Source organism: Bombyx mori, chromosome 22, assembly GCF_030269925.1.
Source record: "Bombyx mori chromosome 22, ASM3026992v2".
Lineage (NCBI taxonomy): Eukaryota > Metazoa > Arthropoda > Insecta > Lepidoptera > Bombycidae > Bombyx > Bombyx mori.
Genome location: NC_085128.1, coordinates 14,728,101 through 14,748,324, shown reverse-complemented (window position 1 = coordinate 14,748,324; position 20,224 = coordinate 14,728,101). Strand labels below are relative to the sequence as shown.

Genomic DNA, 20,224 nt, shown 5'->3' with positions numbered 1-20,224 from the left:
CGTCTTGATGTGAGGGCGGAATGTCATCCTACTGTCGAGGGTGACGCCTAAATATTTGACCTTCGGGGCCCACGGTATGGGCTGGTCGAACATCGTGATTGGGCGAATGGCGGGAGCGGAGGTGTTGACGCGCCTAGTCGGGAGGAGGATGCTCAGCGTGGTGTTCGGAGGGCGACCCTTTTGAAGAGCACCGCTGTGCTTTTCATGGGGTTGATGTCGATTAAACTGAGTAAGTTCGACAATCAGGACGGTACACAGGCACACGTGTCGATTCGAAAATAATGCGATAAAAGAATACGATAAAATAACAACGTTATTTAGTTTCACGAAATAGAATGGGTTCAATATTCACGGGAAAACCATACAAAAACAATGATAAGATGTTCCACGAAAGTTAAAAATGAGTCATAAAATAGCAGATGTTAAATTTGTAATTTGTTTTGTCATTTTTTCCTCCTAAATAATATAAATAAATAAATAAAGCTCGGCTGTCGCTTATAGAGGTATAGATATGTAGCAGTCTCACTTACGGAGGTCCATGAGGAAAAAACGACTCTCTCTTACAGAGGTTTCTGTTTCTCGCTAATAGAGGTTTTGGGAGCTTAAAATGACGGGTCCTTGCTATTACTCTCACTTATAGAGTTTTCTTACTTATCCAGTTCTCACTTACCCAGGTTTGACTGTAATAGGATTGATACCACGAGGGTCGTTAGTTCCTTCAATCGTCTAAGGAATAAAACGATCAAATATTGAATGTTTATTTTTTGACATACATTCTGCAGGTGGCAACTAGACCATATGTTTCCGTATGCATTTATTCGAATGTTTTCTTATCACATATCACTACATAGTATAAAACAAAGGCGCTTTCTCTGTCCCTATATCTCTCTGTCCCTATGTATGTTTAAATCTTTAAAACTACGCAACGGATTTTGATGCGGTTTTTTTAATAGATAGAATGATTAAAGAGGAAGGTTTATATGTATAATAAAATACATTAAATAGTGGAGAAATCAATAATAAATTACAGTTTCCGAATTGAAGTGAGGGCGGGTCGCTAGTAATTTATAACATTAACTTTATAACATTTTTCTTTCTTCATTCTTACCTTTACCTTAGTTGGACTACCTGTGTTCATTAATCATGTTAACATTTTTTGGAAACATAATGTGTTTCTTTAATTGGCTCATGTTTGTGAAAACATCCTGTACCCTATGTCTAGTTAAATGCTGTTGAAACATTGTTGATTAAATAAATAAATAAATAAATTCGACACGTGCCACCAACAACGGGTACTGGTACAAAGATAGTATATCGGAGCCCGCCATCGGAGCAGAGGTCATCCATATTATCTGGAACCGCTGCGTTCATCGACAGTGCGTTTCCAGAGGCCTTTTTTGCCACGCACGGTCACTCCACGGTGTTTCCCGAGCGCTATGACATGTCCTTCTTCCAACAAGGCTTGTGGAGACTATTAAGCGGTAGGCAGCGGCTTGGCTTTGCCCCTGGCATTTCTGAAGTCCACGGGCAACGGTAACCACTCACCATCAGGTGGGTCGTATGCTCGTCTGCCTACAAGAACAATAAAAAAAAAGAAATTATCCAAACGAAAAAATATATATACACATATTTGAATAGCTGATTTTCGGTTACGTAAGTCAATGTCAAGTCAATAACAAAAGGTTATTTTTTTATTTAACTGAAAAACAAACATCATCACAATTTATATAGTTATTTTTAATTTTAATGGTACGCTCGACAGATATGTGACATCATCTTAATATAACAACATAAAGTTAAAAACAGCGGCCTCTACTTATTTTTTTATTTTTTATTATTAGACAAAAGATTTTATCTTAACCTTATAAACAAATTACGAATTTACATAGGCCATAGAATTTCTCTTTCCAGCACATTTTGGACGGAAATTAACTGTTTATTAAATCGGCAGCGTCAAGCAAAAAATATTTATTCAAAAAAATATTCAATAATTTTTAAAGTGTACATTCTATAGTTACTTAACATTGTAGCAGTAGTTATCATATAGAACAGAAGATATGTGACAAATGCCTAAATTGCGCTAACGATATTAGAAGATATGCTTACATAAATACCAACCAGTACGGAATACTAATATTTGGATTGTCGATCTATAGAGGATTTAAATACTCGCTCGGTGGATGATTTACTCTTTGCCGAACCTTCAAAACTCACGTCCGGTCTTTGTTTAGAGATTGTAATCAATCGGAAGGTTGCGTGTTCAGATCACGTCAGTTTTTTTTTATTGCTTAGATGAGTGGACGAGCTCACAGGACATCTGGTGTTAAGTGGTTACTGGAGATAGAGATATGAGTTTTAAGGTCTCAGTATAGTTACAACGACTGCCTTCCCTTCAAACCGAAATGCATTACTGCTTCGCGGCAGAAATAGGCGGGGTAGTGGTACCTACCCGTGCGGACTCACAAGAGGTCCTACCACCAGTGATTACGCAAATTATAATTTACGGGTTTGATTTTTATTACACGATGTTATTCCTTCACCGCGGAAGTCAATCGTGAACATTTGTTAAGTACGTATTTCATTAGAAAAATTTGTACCCGCCTGCGGGATTCGAACACCGTTGCATCGCTACACACGAATGCACCGGACGTCTTATCCTTTAGGCCGCGACGACTTAGCACGACGGTACCAATAATTCTAACATATCCTACGTTTACTACCTAGTTCACGGTTCGATCATATTTGGTTTTTAAGTATTCTACGTTCGCGTTCCACAATTATTAATTATTTTAATCATCTTTATAATATATTGATAGCCCGTAATGTTACAATTTAGTTTGGATTACATACTTATGCTCTGGCTGATAAATCCTTGTAGGTCCTGCATTGAAAAATCAAACTATACTGTGTCGTACCATTACGAAAATTAGTTCTGAACCAGTTCAAAATACTAAATATTTTTTTACAAACGTAATGATTATTTATTGCACCTTTTTGCTTAATCACGTCCAAATGTTTAATTTCTTGGTTAAATTGCAGTAGAATAACTTCTATGTGTAGCTTAAGAGTATACCGTTTCTATTTAAAAACACTAAATTACTAAAAAAATACCTGCAATTTTAATGTGAGAAGTGTGTGAATAAACCATAACACTACACTACTAAAGCTCACTGAATTGAAAACAAAATGATAGCTTGGTTCGGTTTATGTTTTGTCAGTTTTTACCTATAAGTGTATTCCCTATTAAAAATCGTGCATTGAAAATTATGCATTGAAAGTAAGCTCATTTGAGTAACCCCCTTTTGTTGTGCGGTTGGCTTTTCAACGCAATTGGTTAAGCCAATTTTTATCACTGATCTGATTTTCCTCAATTTATTCAATTAATATATGTATATAGCGTTCTTACATTAAAACATCGTGACGTAAACATAAATCATATACTTATAATTAGAATATTCGTAAGAAGAAATCTTTCGAACGATCAAAACATACCGAATATACATATAATAATATGTATTATGGTACTGAACTGTTATGCTTTTGACTATGTATGATGTATAAGTACCATTTTCAATATTTTTTATTAGTAGTTTATTTTGTTAGTGCTCATATTTAAAAAAGAAAAAAGTTATTTTTAACTGTCAACATCAAAGCAAAACAGAAAAATGTAATAAACTTAGCGAACCTAAGTCCTGGAGTGTCAATGATTACGATCGAATCTCGTTCACTGGGTATATTCTAGTTTAATCTAATTGTCATTTCGTCGTTTTCAAAAGATTTCTTAATAATTTCTTTAAAATTATATCATTCATTTACATTAATAAAATTCACATCAACTATTACGTCCCCTCACATCACAGCATCAGTCTCAATGACTCTTTGAATTAGGAACTTATTCATTTCTTAATAATACTATCGTAATCAAGTTTGTCTCCGAAGGCAGCTTTTGCAGTACGTCTACTGAGGAAGACTTTTCCGTTCTTCGTGAAATCACCACACGGGACAGTAACATTGTGCGGTACATCTTCTAAACTAGCAAATTTACAGGCATTCCCACAAGCACCATTTACAGAATAACCATTATTGCAACCGTCAGCTTTCGTTCCATCAAGGTTCTGTTTTTCTTTTAGCTCCTTCTCGTTTCCTTTGTAACTCTTCGAATAGAAATTGAGAAACAGAAACAAGAATATTGTTATATTAGTGCATATGAAGTACGTAAATCCTGCGGCGTATTGGCATCGCGGCGAGAAATGTGTGAAAGCGCAATATGCCAACATCAACACGAATTGTATCTGTGAAAACATAAATGGATCGGTTAAAACTTTTTTTATATTTAATAGATATTTCTATCCTCATATTTTAATGTAAAACGGTTGAAAAAATAAACGCATGCGTTCGTGATTGGGTTGGTGATGATATCTATGAACTAGTGGCGATGAGCCGTTTTTACCAAATATCGATTTTGTGATAAGGCGATTGGTTCTCAAAATTCTTCCCCCTAAATATGCAATACTCAATTCATTTACTTCCTATTTAATCGAGTACAAGATTAATGGATTTGAGCCTGTACAAACATTACTTTCGTTTGAATATACCAAATTTCACAAAGCCATCGTCAAACAGTAAATTCAATCCCATCGGTAAGTGTTTTTTTAATATTTTGATTATGATCATTTTCAAACAAACAAACGTGCCATAAATTACTAGTAAGTATTTAACTCTGCGTTACGAATATCAGAAACAACACAAACACATACGAGATCAAGTAGACGGTGATTCCGAATGCAAAATATAACACAAGGTCTCTCATAAGCCCTTAAATTATAATTCTTTTATAGATTAGGCTTGAATTTTTATTCATCTATTGCACAGATGAGCCAGCGAACCCACTAGTTAGTACTGAGTAGCTACCGGAGCCCATCGATAGCATCATGTGTATATCGCCACCCATTGTGAGATTTGAGGTCTAAGGTCTTAATTGTATAGTAGAGCTGTCTTAAACATCAAACGTGGACGTCTTAATGTTTCAAGGCCAAAATAGGCAGAGTGGCGGCGTCTATATTCGCGGGATGATAAGACGCTATACAAATACAATTTTAAAGCTACAAGAACCAAAGTACAAAATCACGGTTATGTGAATCAACTAACAAGTTGCATCTTGGTCACGTATTTCTTCCACCACAGATACTTCTGGAAACGTGGTCCGAGACCGGACAGCAGGTAGTAAGTGTACATGATGACGTGCACTACAGAGTTCAGCAGGGCCAGTACTGCACCCTCGCCGCCAGCTGCAAACTTTAAATAGCTCCAGGAATAAAGGGCCATGATCACGTGATGATAGACGTGTAAAAACGTGATCTGAAAAATAAAACGAATCCATTAATTTTTGAGTGATTCCTAAAAGCACTGGATCCTTGGGCTACTGAATCCAAAAGCTAGTTTAGTTTTAAGATCTCTTTAACAATGGAGTGTATTAATTTTAATATGCGAATCCATATTATTCATCTATTTTTCACTCGTTCTTAGCTGATTTAAAAAACCTGCACCTATTCAATAAAAATAGATTTTTCCATAAAAAATCCATTCTATTTGGATGCATGATGTCGAATTAAGTTAGAACCACAGAGCAGAAGAAGCAGTGCCGTTGTACATAATTTTCCTATTACTCTGTACTATGTCTTAGTTTTTGTTTGTACATAAATAAATAAATAAAATAAAACTACCCCATCTCTTATCGTGATTATTGTAAAGGGTGTGATTAAGGCTTTCCTTCGAGAATGGGTAGCAGTGTACTTTGAGTATTGCATTACCTTACTTCAGTTAACTGGTGATAATACTGGAGGTACGGTAAGTCCGCACGGGTCGGTGCGACCATTTTACCTATATCGGTCCCAGAGCAATGTAGTGCTTCAATTCAAATAGTAGGAGACGTTCACCTCATATTCCAAAATGAATTTCAAGGGAATTTTAATATAGTTATATCGTGATTTTGTATGAGATTTCATTTAAACACGTACCTGCTTATTTTTCTTTCGTAGCACAAAAAATACAGTGTCGAGAAGTTCAGTGAACTTTGCAAAGAAGTACCACCAGCCTAAGTCAAGTAACTGAAAAAAAAGCGCCATTGAATTACTTCTACCATGAACAAAGTTAAAATCATCAAGTAAATCGTGGTTTAGAATCGGGATTGAGGGACGGTGACACATTTTCCACCCCATGTCACAAGGTGGGTGGTTACATATGATCTCTACAACTTAACACCAACTCATTCATCAAGTTCGTTATGATTGGCAGTTAAATACTGTATATCATGTCCATATATTTTAAGATACAATACCGGTGATTGTTAATACGATAACTCTAAAAACCGCGACAGATGCTTTTGACAAGCCCTGGGCGTAAAGCTGAGCCGATGATGGTATAAGCCACGATAAATTCAAATTATAAATTCTTCTTTTCTTCTTCTTCCTAGTCGTACACTCTTGACAGAGTGGTCGTGGTCATGCATCAGTCGAATCCTGCGATACTGATGCATTCGCGATGCGACGCCGCTTGGCAGAATATTTCGCAGAGTGAGAGCAATGAGTTGTTGGAGTGAGTCACAGATTTTGTGAGGTCGGTCCATCGTGTTGAAGATCGTCTGCGAGATCTTTTGCCCTCTACTTTCCTTTGCACCACCAACCTTTCAATGGAGTCCAATTATAAATTATGAACATCTTAATTGAATATTACGTGGATTATGATTGGTTTAGAAAACTTATTCCATTTTAATAATATTGCGTTATTACTTCGGAAATGGTATTATATAAATAGTATCTATAGATTCGAAAATTACAATTTGCACGCCTACCATTGAATTTTGTGTATTCGATGGATATCTGCAGCCTGCATACACAATTCCATCTCTAAACAGATTCAGATTGAAGACCTGTAATGACACAGAATGATTGTTTTAAAACTCGTATTTAATTAGAAATTGTTAATTGGTTTTGAAGGCAGGCGAGCATACGGTTAGCCTGATGGCTAATGATCGCCAAAGCCTTCAATAGCTGCCTCTGAGCAAACCTTATCGCTGTCTACCACCAAGGACTCAAACTTCGTTTGAAGGACTTGTCGTAGACCCGGGTGGTACACGGCAAAGGTAGAAATGAACACTGCTTCGATAGGCAATGGTGTAATAGAAATTTATAAACTTTATTAAAGTAAATAATTGAAGCCCCGGTCATTGAAAATAATACATTCTAGTTTACTGCTGCATTACTGGTGGTAGGATCTCTTGTGAGTCCGCACGGGTAGGTACCACCAACCTGCCTATTTCTGCTGTGAAGCAGTAATGCGTTTCGGTTTGAAGGATGAGGCAGCCGTTGTAACTATACTGAGACCTTAGAACTTATATCTCAAGGTGGGTGGCGCATTTACGTTGTAGATGTCTATGGGCTCCAGTAACATAAAAAAAACAAAGATGCTAGGACCCGTAACCGCCCCCTGGTGAAGGTCAAGGGGCGACCTGAGTGGGGTAGAGGCCGCGCGGCGCGCTACCAGCCCTCTAGCGCGCTGCCGTGGAGTAAATAAAGCGACCGGTTGACGGTGTATCGCGTCCCGACCCGGCGGGTTGGTTCTGGTCCAGCGGGGTATTCCGGGACACCAGCGGCACCGTCTGGGCGGCCCGACGGGCTGCCGTACCGAGACGGCTGACGTTTCAGAGCCTTCGCTTCGCCTCGAAGGCTCCGTCGGCTGGGCGTCTTTGGAATGAGCCGCGCCATCTGGTTGTAGTGTTGACCGCGGTAAGCCCCCTACCTCATCCGGGTTCTGACCTCGGAGGGGATCGGACGTCCGGTGTAAGAGTGCAGGGGAGTCATTTAGTGTGTGGGCCCTAAAACCTTTGGGCCCGCGGTCTGCTCACAACACCATGGAGACCGTTGAGTCTCACATACCCCGCGCACCCCTTTTGCGCGGGGACCTCGTAGGAGGTTCGGCACTCTACCCGAAAAAAATAAAAGGACCCGTAACCGAATAAACAGGGACAACTAAACAAACTTCATTCTAGCGACATAGATCAGACGTGAACTTGGGCTAGCTTATGTCAATCCCGTACTTTTGCGTACATTCCTATATGCGGTAATGTCGGAAGAATGTCAATTCACCAAAATCAATAGAAGAGAATAGAAGAACTCAATAAATAGACAGACCTTAAAACATATCATGGCTGCCAGAAGAACTTGAGAAGCATTGTAATAGGCCATGAACTTGTTCATTTGGAGCGGCTGTCGATTTTTCATGATCCTCGGTCCAATCCTGATCAGGATGAGGTAGACTGCTACTACTGACAGTATCGGCATCGGGCTCGACATCATGAACCAAGAATCTACCATGGCACCTGGAATCGTTATTTGCAAATTTATGAGTAATAATACTAATATTTATTGAGATATTTTCAAGTGTACCCGCTCTTGTTAGCTTATAATTTTCGGTATTTCGTATGTTTAAGGTGTGTTTCCACAGATCACTCGCACCATCTGGTTCTTGAACAAACCTGGTGCTTCCTATTATGAGTTCTAAACTTGGTCTGAATAGGCTACGTCTTCGACTGGTGCCTGATTTGTAGTAAAATTCGTTATATTAGAAGCCGGAGGTCTAATAATACCAGATTATTTGTTAGAACTGGCCTTCTTACTATATGTAACCACCACAAGTTTATTAAGAAGAATAGTTGTTGCCTAGCAACAATTAGTCGTATAGTTTTGTGTAAAAAATAAAAAGTCATTATGTACATCCGAAGATTATGTTTCATTATTTACCATAATTACCACATTATTTCAATCTCAAATTAGACTATAATGTTTTGAATTGGAAATCTTTTTATGTGATAAATATATTTGTAGCTAATACGACCTCGAATTATTAATCGATTAGGGAATTATTATCGATATAGAGTTTGAGATTTGCGTAATAAATACCATTGAGTCACAATTGAATCTAATGGAAAATAAAACTGAAAATTGTTCACTTACTTTTTCCAACTTTCAAGGAATCCAGGTAACTGTCGACTTTTTCTATGTAACTCATTTTCAATAACACCTGAAAAATAATGTTTAAGGATGATTAAATTTGCTGAAAGATAACGTCAGTGATGACATTTAAATATATGACATTGAAATAAAAATCAACGAGTTATGGTTTTAAAATTAAGCAGGTTCATTACTGATTAGATATCGTTCAAATAGTTTAATGCAGGTTTTGCTGCTGTAGGAACCGTTTAGGGTAGAGGTACTGAGACCCCCCGGTCCAGTGTCTCGTATCCAAGGATATGGTGGGGAGTGATTCTGATGCAATCTGTACTAAGAGCCTCATCGTTATTCTCGTCTGGCCGCTCGCGTTCGAGGTTCAAACGCGTGTTGTTAAGCAAGGAGTTTCAGTCGCCTCCAAAAAACACACATTGCTTTTCAGCAGAAACAAGTTTAGTAGCTTTTGAAGAGAAAACTTCTTTAGCGGCGTTATATTTTGATGCCCAATCAAACGTAATCATACATAAAGATTATAATGTTGTTGTTTTTTTACCATCATCTTGTTTTTGATCACAAAGCAAACGCTTGACTGAATTTAGACCAAGGCAAAGATGCTGCTTCTACTGAGAGATACAGCCAGTTGGTAGTAGTAGATAGATCATTGTGATCGAAGCAGTACCCGAAATCGTTTACCTCAAAGACCATCTGTCAGGTCTGTATATGTTGAAAACCTAAACTACTACTACTACTACTACTACTACTACTACTGAGCTGGCGCTATGACCCCGAAGTGGGTCTTGGCCTCCGACAATAAGCTTTGCCATTCATCCCGGCGCTGCGGCAGCACCTTTCCAGTCCGACACTTGGAGCTCACGTAAATTTCCTTCCACAGCGTCAGACCAACGGTACTTGGGCCTCCCTACGGGGCGGCGTCCCTCCGGTACACCCGCGTACACCCGTTTCACAGCCCGATCCTGCTCCATACGCACTACATGACTAAGCCATTCGAGCCTCCGTGCCTTCATCTCCCCCAGAATATTTGGCTCACCAAAAAGCCTCTCCACATCCTTGTTTTTCCGGACGTGTCAACCTGACGTGAAAACCTAAAGCTACTGATTAAATCGTTACACTAAACATAACTGTTGCTTTTATTAAATTGCTAATGAAGAATTCTAAATATACCAGTAACAAATTTGAGTAATTTGTTTTAATGTTAGGCTAGTTCGGTTCCTATTAATATAACAGGGTGATTTAATGGCGTGACGCATTTCGATTTTCTGATTACGTGACGTGCTGTCAAAAGCGTAGGTGGACCTACGGATTTGTCTGTGTGTGCGTCCAAAGATATTGTATTAAGTAACGGAATGATAATAATTGTAAATGGAAATTTATAATTGTTGTTTCTTTTTTTTTGCCTTATTTTTAAAAACAGTTTAATTTGTCCGAATTAAATAGTTTCTGTTTCTTTTCTTGTGAAAGATTACGAGCTATTTGGTACTGAGTAGCTAGCGTGGCTATTAAATAGCAATGTAACAGAGAAGAAACATTTCTCATCAATCATCTCAAGGATTCTTTGTTTATTTCAATTGTGTTTGTCGCTTTGTTTCTCTTTGTTTGATCATCGTCCATTTATTCCAACTTTTTTTTAGTAAGTTTCTGATCCAGACTAAATTCTTGTAAGAATTTCACGCTTAATCAAGTTTTTTTTAAAATAAAATCAGTTTTCTTAACCGTATTCGATTAATGTAAGTTAAACTCTGTTTTCGAGGTCGTTCATGTTGTTTGTTCTAAATATAGCTTGGGTGGAACCAGACTCTTCGTAAATCGCTAAAGCACATATCGACCCAAATCATTACGAATGGTGACGTACGCGAAAGCTATTACCACCGTCTAGCGCGGCAAACAGGGTTGGGATGGCATCGTGACGTCACAAGATAGCAGTTAGGGCTTGAATGTATAATCTATACGGCAACAGTGAGCCGGGAACCATACTTAAGAATCTGATACCTTTTATTTTAATTATTAGTTTGACGAGTAATCAAGCTCTTCTAGTATTAAGTCGCGGATACGATACAACGTTTATATTATTAATCATCTTGGGATATGAGTTTGAACTCTCAACTGCTTCGCTGCAGAAAAAGGTAGGAAGGTGGTAATTACTCGTAGAGGCTTACAGTGGGCTCTGCTACATACACAGATATTTTAAGGTATTAGCAAATAAAAATATGCTGCCTGTTTTAGCCAAGAGCAGTATCGTAATCTGATTTAAAAAATATACTTAAAGTGGCCGGTGGTATTCACGTCACTTTGTATGTGAAGGCACTTTACACTTTAGTTTACTATGCACTATTGCATGGTCCAGCGCAATATTGGAAACAACATTGGACTTTGATTCATAAAAATAAATGACACTAAATTGTCACGAAAATTATAGCAAAGTTAGTGATTTAGATTCGATACGTATTTTACTTTAGGAAATGTGTTCTCGCATATTACAATTTAGGATACTTTTGTAAAGTACATACAAAGGCCGATATATTATCATAATTTGAACTATTAAATAACGATGAACAACTAAAATATGCACAAAAGCCAGACAACAAGACATTTTTAAAAGCCCAACGACATACCCAAGTCATAGTTAGTTTGAATAATACATGTCGCAATTTAGAAGGGCCACTCGTAAAATGGCGATCGCGTGACTTCGAATAATCAGGGATGGTAAACTTGGCGAAAAGCGAAGGAAATTGCCCTGAACAAGGTCGGTTCAAGAAATATTTAGAACCGAATTCATTTAAATTTCATTAGATTATATTATGTTCTATATATATATATATAAACATATTTAAAAAAAAAATCACTGAATTTTTTTATACGTGGGTAGAAAAAAAGTCCATATAAAGAGAGAAAAAAAGGTGTCTTGGGATGAAATTTGAAAAAAGTATTTCATACTAAACGCAATTCATTCTCTATTTATAATGCAATTTTCAAGGCTTGATTTTGGTTCTCTTATATTTGATAAGATATGATACCGCAAGAGCTCTTTTTTTATTGCTTGGATGGGTTGCTCACAGCTCACCTGGTGTTAAGTGGTTACTGGAGCCCACAGACATCTACAACGTAAATGCGCCACCCACCTTGAGATATAAGTTCTATTGTCTCAAGTATAGTTAAAACGGCTGCCCCACCCTTCAAACCGAAACGCATTACTGCTTCACGAAAGAAAATAGGCAGGGTGGTGGTACCTACCCGTGCGGACTCCCGTTTTAGCGGTAGGCAGCAAAAAAAAAAACTCACAAGAGGCCATTTCGTTGCTCTTTGGGTGAGTTCATAGGTCACCGCAGAAGAATTGAATGACCGATATAGTCTGAAGAATTGCGACGCTGGTAGCAGTTTATTTTGAGAACAAATAACTGTTGAGGTTAACCATTCTTCTTTTGAAGGTTGCAGGAATACGCTGGATATGTGGAGTGCAAAATTGGTCGTTGTGACGAACTTTGGGGAATCCCTATCTAGCCTAAGTCTAGAAAGTGGACATATTTCTGTTGATGCTAGTATTCTATAACATTAATAACTCAATGAAAGAAAACGAGTGTCACGATTCTATCTTCAACTGTTTCATTTGGAAATTTGCTCAACTTTGGATACAAGTTTTGTTTAAAACTAGAAGCTGCTATTTGACATTTCCCACAATTAAAATTACAAACAAAAAGAATGGATGGGATCGGAAGACATTTATAGTTTTCAGTCAATTTTAGAATTTCTCAGTTTTTTTGAGATTGTACAATAGAGAAAAATATTGGTTTGCTCTCAGTGTCATGACATTATTTACCATTACATTCAAGCGGGATTTGAATGTAAATATTTACGGTAGGCACTGGTTCAACTGTATTTCTAGCATCTCAATCTAATATTACTTGCCCACAAATTAGCTGTAAAATTAATCTGAGTTTCAAGCTTCTGTCAGATATGAGCAATTCCAATGAAATCAACCACTTTACTCAAAGAAGAGTTCCGACCCTATTTTTTCCTCAGAACTTAAAATATTCAGTCGGTTAAATATAAATTAAAGAATAATATGTCGAGCTGAATAATAATTATGTGAACGTGCAAATGTGCTCTCTAAGGGTGTTCATGTTGACTTTTTTCCCCTTCTGAATTGTTGATAATTGATAAAATGCGTTAATTATTCATGATAAATATATATCTATATATTAATACGTGAAGCAAAAACTTTGTACCCCTTTTTACGAAAATTGCGTGGACGGAGGAGTATGAAATTTCCCACACTTATAAAGAATATAGAGAAGGAGTGCAGAATATTAATATGTTTTTTTTTAAATTATGCATAAAAAATACATTAAATCGATAAATAAAACATTACACACACTACCATGTATTTGACACACACACGCATGCAGACTATTCGTTTATTGTCATACTTTTCTTATTGCTTTTAGTCTGTGGTCAAATTGAGAATAGATTAAATATTGTTTGTCTTTATTAATATTTGTCTAAAGCGTAATCTTGGCGAAATCTGTGATTATAGAAAAATAATAGTCCATGACAATAGAATCATAACAGTGTACAAACTTATAATTTCAATTAATGCTCTTCATTTCACGCATACTATGAAACAATGTAACTGTAATAGAATACAATGTAGTTCTATCCAAATTTTCTTGTTTCTACTTACTGAAGCCTGATTTGAAAATGATAATCAAACTGTGGGTGAAGACTCTATCTACTCCATATGGCTCTTCTAATACTAGCGCATCGTGACCGGAATCTATCATCTGGTTTTCTGGTAGTTGGATTTAAATCTTAAAGTGGGTGCGATTTTTATTTGGTATGCACATTTTGGAGCGGAAGAACCAAAAACGAGATTGTGTTGTTTTATATTATTATATCCGGGCTATGACCAATTAAAGTTAATACTTAACATTTTGGGTATTGGGCGACGCAGTATAAATTTTCAATCTAATTTCACAAAATCAACCACTACTACTCCAAAATATAATAGACTAGCTGACCCGACAGACTTCATAGTGCCTCAATCGATAAAAAGACCTGAACTTTTGTATAAAATAAACTTAAAACAAACAAAAGGAATCCGTCCGACGGGGGGAACATCAAAGGAAAAACAAAATTGTTATTTTGATTTAATTCTGAGCATTTTCATATTTATTTACCTTTTAAACCTTCTTTGGACTTCCACAAATAATTCAAGACCAAAATTAGCAAAATCGGTCCAGCCGTTCTCGAGTTTTAGCGTGACTAACGAACAGAAATTCATTTTTATATGTATCGATAACTTAAAGAGAAAATATTTTGCTGGCTTTTACCAAAGATTACATTTTTTAAAGTCGGTTTACACTGAAACGAACCAGACAATACAGTAATCAAAGTTATTTGGTGGTTAGAAATAATATTATCCTTTAGTGGAAAATCTACTGCATTGCTTGACTATTTATTCCGCAGTGCGCCATTTTATGTTCATGAAAGGTCTGTTAGTATTCTGCAGTAATGTCGGTTTATAGTTTCTTTGTATCATAGATTGGCCTTGTATCACAACCACAAGGCAATTGTGTTTTATACGGTTTGTTCAGAATCATTCTTTAAGTAGTATCTGTCAAATCTGAGAATTACTTTGAGAATATTTGATGAATTGTTACGTTTACATTAAGTTGGTGTATTGTTTACAGGCTGAAGAACTATCGAGGCACCTGTGAATATCGTCAAAACCATATTGAGATATAGGATCGAAAGATTTAATATATTGCACTCTTCAAAATGGTACGCACTATTGCTTTACTGCAGAAGTAATAAGGAGAACTAGTGGTCCCGCAGTAGTCAAAATTAGACTATAATTAATTGAATTTTTTTGCTAAAACATTATTATGGTTCTATTGCCAAACACTATTATACTTCTTTATTGTAATCACAGATTTTTTCAAAACTAAATTATAGATAAATAATATTAAAGACAAACAATATTAATCTATTCTCAATTTTACCACAGACTTTAAACACATAATAAATAATAGCTTAAAAAAACTAACAAAATACGCCTTTATAGAAACTCCAACTAAAAAAAAGACGTGTGGCACTCGGAGACTGCCGCGGTAAACTATTGCATAGCATTTTTTATCAACTTATGCAATTATAAATCGACAATAATAATTTAATATTAAAACAACAATAAAATAAGATTCGGCGAGAAACTCAGTGGGCTAACTTTCAATGAATCTGCTACATTGTGAGTATTCCATTTTGACCGCGCACTCACTAGAGGGCGGTACATGGGATAGAGACACGCCTTCAGATGCTAGTTCTAACTCTCTTTCGCCCAGAATCAACGGTTTAGCTAGTTTATTTTTAATGCCACTCCAATCACTGAATGAGTAGTAGGAGTAGTAATAAAAATCTTCGACTAAGCGATAGAAAATGGCACGCCCAACGCATTGTAATATGATATAATTTTCTATTTTACAATTCCGTTTGTCGCCGATAGATGGCACTTGACGCAAAAGCTGAATCACGCTATCGTTGTGTTACCCACGAAATTATATCACATATTTTGATAGTACATAAATCGGTGTTTAAACTTCTTACTTTAAACACTACACAAGCGCAACGTGTGAATGTGTTGAACGCGAGCTACATAGTAGGCGTAGTGAGGGGTGGAAAGTTTTTTTCGTTACGGAATTTCATGATTCCGCTCTCAAGCCGCGCTCAAGGCCCGCTATAAAATCTATGCAATAGCTTAAAAATAGATAATAAACAAAGAGTATATTTATTATAAATATGTGTTCTGTCAAATACATGGTAGTGTGTGTGATGATTTTTTTTTATTGATTTAATGTATTGCTTATGCATAATTAAAAAAAAAAATTAGCATTCTGCATTCCATTTCTATATTCTCTACCTATAAATATGGGAAATTTCATACTCCTCCGTCCACGCAGTTTTCATGAAAGGCGTACAAAGTTTTTGCTTCACGTATTAATATATAGATAGTAGTATGGAGATAGATACCAACCCGTGCGGGCTCATAAGTCTTACCGTAAGCTCCGGTAATACCGTACAGTCAGAGAATGTATTCTCTGTTCGATTCCTTAGTTGCTATTTACGACACCCATGAGAATAGTTGGATCAATTTCGGACTATCACAAATTATTTGATATTAAGATCACTAAGCCCACAGAGAGCACCGTAAACGCCATTCACCTTGACACTTGAATTCGCAATCTTAATTACATTGTAATGTAAAATCGGCATCTAACTGGAATGAACGGGAAGGATGGTCGTAACTAACGCGTGGCCTCACTGTGTCCGTAGCAATTATAGTTACGAATATTTTCACTCATTTTGCTTGGACTTTTCCGATTGCATTTTATGTATTTACTGGTGGTAGGACCTCTTGTGAGTCCGCACGGGTAAGGTACCACCACCCCGCCTATTTCTGCCGTGAAACAGTAATGCGTTTCGGTTTGAAGGGTGGGGTAGCCGTTGTATCTATATTTGAGACCTTAGAACTTATATCTGAAGGTGGGTGGCGCATTTACATTGTAGATGTCTATGGGTTCCAGTAACCGCTTAACACCAGGTGGGCTGTGAGCTCGTCCAACCATCTAAGCAATAAAAAATAAATAAAAAAAGATGTAAGTGTTAAATTATATTGTAAATACAAATAAATGGTACGCAACTTGGTCAACGTGAAAGAAGTGAAACTTCTTTTGCGGTTTTCTTCATTTTTCATTAATCAAATCAAATTTCTTTTGTAATAGGGAATGCTGTGTATAAAGAAATGACCTAGCTCACTTTGTCCACGGTCATGTGATTCGCGAGACGCTCTGTTTATTTTCTCACTCTCGCTCTTCCTAAATTGTATCTTTTCTCTCTAGCCGTAACGAATCTGTCGAGAGTTAAATTTTACTCTCAAAGCGCCTAAAGAACACTTCAAAAAGTACCTAATACCAGAGTTTCAACTCAAACTGAAGCACTCGTATTACTTATCATTTTCCACATTAGTACAATAAGAATTTTAGCCTTTAGATCTGCACTAATATCTCCAATACCCGGTGCACTATTAATATCCAATTGAAACTTCTTTATGCTCTTTTTCGTTTATAAAAATCGCAAACAAGATATACGTTATTGAAACTGTTTCAGTTGACAAACACTAGGTATTATTATCATGGTATATAGAACTGATAATTATGAATACAACTGTCATTAAATAATAATTTGTAATTTTAATAGCGTTAAAAAAAAATAGTTCAAAGGTGACATCATTTTGTAGTCTGCGAAATCTCAGTTAGACGAAAGCAATGATGATAAATTAGCTGTAACAATGAATCATGCAGAAGACAGGACAAGCGCAATTGTTGTTGTTTAAGATTGTTCAAGTACGGAAAGAACTTACGCCTACTGCTCACTATTAGACCTTCTTTGTACGAATTCCGATTTTAAATTCAGTATGAAATACCAGTGCTATTTAACCGTTGGATTTTTTTAAACATAGATGATGTATAGATGTTAGACTAACAAACAAATTCTAAGGAAGTATCGTGAATTTCATATTTTAATTTGGCTAACCTGAGTAATGAGGTAAAAAGTACCTAAACTAAATATAAAGAGGCCAAGTCAAAACAATTTTCAAAAACAAATTTTCTTTTCCTGATTGTTTGTTTCGTAGAAATGGACTATTTATATCCTTATCCTACTACTTATATCCTTCCTTACTTATATCTTCAGGTATCAGTGACTCTGGCCGAATATCAATTATTAGGCAAAACAATAGTTTCCAAAAAGCGATGAATTTGGTCTATATTGGTAGCCAGTTCTTTCAACACGGAGAAGGTGAGCTATAGTTCTCAATACACCTTATTCAGTCCTTTCGATTCAAATATTGAGAACTGGCTGTGAGGCATGTTCTTGGTCAATATTGCGAAAGACTCTGATTTCCATGCGTGAATTATTAATTGAATCAAATTTAATTATTTCAGACACAGAAAATTTTTAATACGAATATTTCTAAAGTTTCAACTTTTGAAACTCGGGGATAAAAAAACCTTTAGATCACGAGAACCGATTGCTACATTACCGTAAATTGTGTAGTTCAAAATGTTCAAAGGCATTTCTATTTTAAACTACTGTCCAATGTCATTGCCATTGTCTATACATCGATCCATTGTTAATTAAGAAGGAAGGAAAGTTTATCTTTAAACGAATCCTTTTGAATGTATCCTACAACTTTTCCTTGCACAACGCCCTATATCATTTGTAGCATCATTGCTTTTAAATGTTTCTTGATTCGAATAGATTATATTGCGTTGTGGAAATCATACCAAATTCGACTCAAATACAAACAACATTGTAGTAAATGATTCGTTTGGAACTGATTAATTTACAGTCGTCGCAAAAGTTAATCGGTTCATTGATACAAAGAACACAATAGATTGGTGTTAATAGAACGATGAATCTTATGAAATATCTAATGAAGGTACTAAATCAAAGAATAATAATATACAAAGTATGTCGCTTGTCTAAAGGTCCATCGACTAGAAATCAGTAGGTCGACTGGTGCTAATGTACTTATGAAGTATTTTACATTCGTAATTCAATTGTTTTTGTAATTAGTTCTTCGATAGTATTCGTTTTGTTTTGTTCATTTGCGCATTCGATCTTGTAAATTAAAAACAATAAAAAATTTATTAATTCAGGTTGCAGCTTATAAAACTGCCCTAGAGAATATAGAGTCTATTAGCCATTTATTCTAATAAGCAACTAAACATTTTATTGAGATTGAATGTTGATGCAGATGCAATAATGAAATAAATTTAAAATAGAAAGAGATTCAGTGGATTATTATTGTAGGCTTATTGTAAGAATTTCAAAAGATCCAATTTATGCACCCCCGTTGCATGAGCATTGTAGCCGTTTGCATTACTTAAATCAATTTACTATAAATTTTCCGATTCTTTGGAAACATTACCAATTGTTTTTTAATACACTGCGATAAATTTCAGAGAATTGGATTATAGGGTGAATTGTGAGCTCACATAGATATACTGGGGTCTATTTCTGGTGTAATTACCGTTGCAATGTACAAATTACTGTTACAATTTCGAATTAATTTCCTTAATATGTGTGGTGAAATTCACGTAAATTTAATGCAGTGTTTTCATCAACATTTATTAAATTAATATTAATCACAAGCAAGGATCATTTTCACCACTGACTTGTAGGATTCTGAGGGATGATTGGAAAACTAGGAATTTTTTGTTTTTCGACTTCAAGGAACCGTATAAAATTAAGAGTTTCCTTCGATTTCAGTTAAATCTACGAAAAAGCTAACAAATACTTTCATTAACAAGAATAGTTTACAGAAACAAATAGCTCTTAAATAACAAATAAGAAATACACAACAATAACTCCAATACTGAACCCCTTACTTTATCAATATTCCATGACCTAAAATCTAAGCAACATTCAAACTTCCGCCCTCGTAAATTACATTAAAAAACTCACCCGTGAAACCCTTTAAGTCGCTCGGAATAGGTTTGATAAACGAAAATACAGAACCGTCCGTTTGACGTCGCGCGTGAAGCAGCACTGCGGTGTATCGACCGCTTTACTAATATACAATAAACTTCTAACACGCAATGTATACCGAGCACGGAGCCCTTAGATTTTCTCTAATTGTACTACATTGATACAGCAGTAACGAATTTCTGTAACGTAGCTGTAGCCACTAAATGGCTTATCGTTTCATGCAGGCTTGTAAAGAATGTTTGTACATATAAATTTCAAGTGTTAATAACGCTTACTGTGAGAAAGCCCATATTACTTCATTATTCGATTAATAATTTTTTAAGCTATTGCATAGCTTTTATCGCGGGCTTTGAGCGCGGCGACCGAATCAAGAAATTCCGTAACGAAAATAAAACCTAACACTCCCACTCCGCCTACCATGTAGCTAGCGTTCAACACACTCACACGTTGCGCTTGTGTAGTTGTGAATAAGCGCGCGGTGTGACGTCGCACTGCATGCGCATCATGAAAAGTCTGCCCATCTCTTTCTTGCGCGGTCTAGCTTATGAATGTGAAGGGGACAGTTAATGTTTTGCTTTTGTTAATGTTTATAAATATAGCGTAGTCTTATTTTATTATTGTTTTAATATTAAATTATTATTGTCTAATTATAGTTGCAT

At 36.2% G+C, this 20,224-nt stretch overlaps 1 protein-coding gene and 1 long non-coding RNA gene across 2 annotated transcripts; one reads left to right on the top strand and one right to left on the bottom strand.

Moving 5' to 3' along the window:
* Positions 1-1,718: 1,718 nt before the first annotated feature.
* LOC101737765 (elongation of very long chain fatty acids protein 7) lies at positions 1,719-19,672 on the bottom strand. The gene is made up of 7 exons (XM_012689133.4): positions 19,542-19,672; positions 9,012-9,078; positions 8,190-8,377; positions 6,851-6,928; positions 6,018-6,107; positions 5,149-5,358; positions 1,719-4,292 (listed from the first exon to the last, which is right to left on the bottom strand). The coding sequence occupies exons 2-7, from the start codon at positions 9,064-9,066 to the stop codon at positions 3,897-3,899; spliced, it is 1,017 nt and encodes a 338-aa protein (XP_012544587.1). The 5' UTR covers positions 9,067-9,078; positions 19,542-19,672; the 3' UTR covers positions 1,719-3,896.
* LOC134201027 (uncharacterized) lies at positions 8,571-10,199 on the top strand. The gene is made up of 2 exons (XR_009976185.1): positions 8,571-9,036; positions 9,898-10,199. It is a non-coding gene; the product is annotated as an uncharacterized LOC134201027 (long non-coding RNA).
* Positions 19,673-20,224: the final 552 nt, after the last annotated feature.

Excerpts from the sequence above, each read along its gene's own strand:
- LOC101737765 (XM_012689133.4), bottom strand. The coding sequence starts at position 9,066 with ATGAGTTACATAGAAAAAGTCGACAGTTACCTGGATTCCTTGAAAGTT. Across the intron at positions 8,378-9,011 it reads TTCCTTGAAAGTTGGAAAAA|GTGCCATGGTAGATTCTTGG; the intron begins GTAAGTGAACAA and ends TAACGATTCCAG. Across the intron at positions 6,929-8,189 it reads CAGCCATGATATGTTTTAAG|GTCTTCAATCTGAATCTGTT; the intron begins GTCTGTCTATTT and ends GTGTCATTACAG.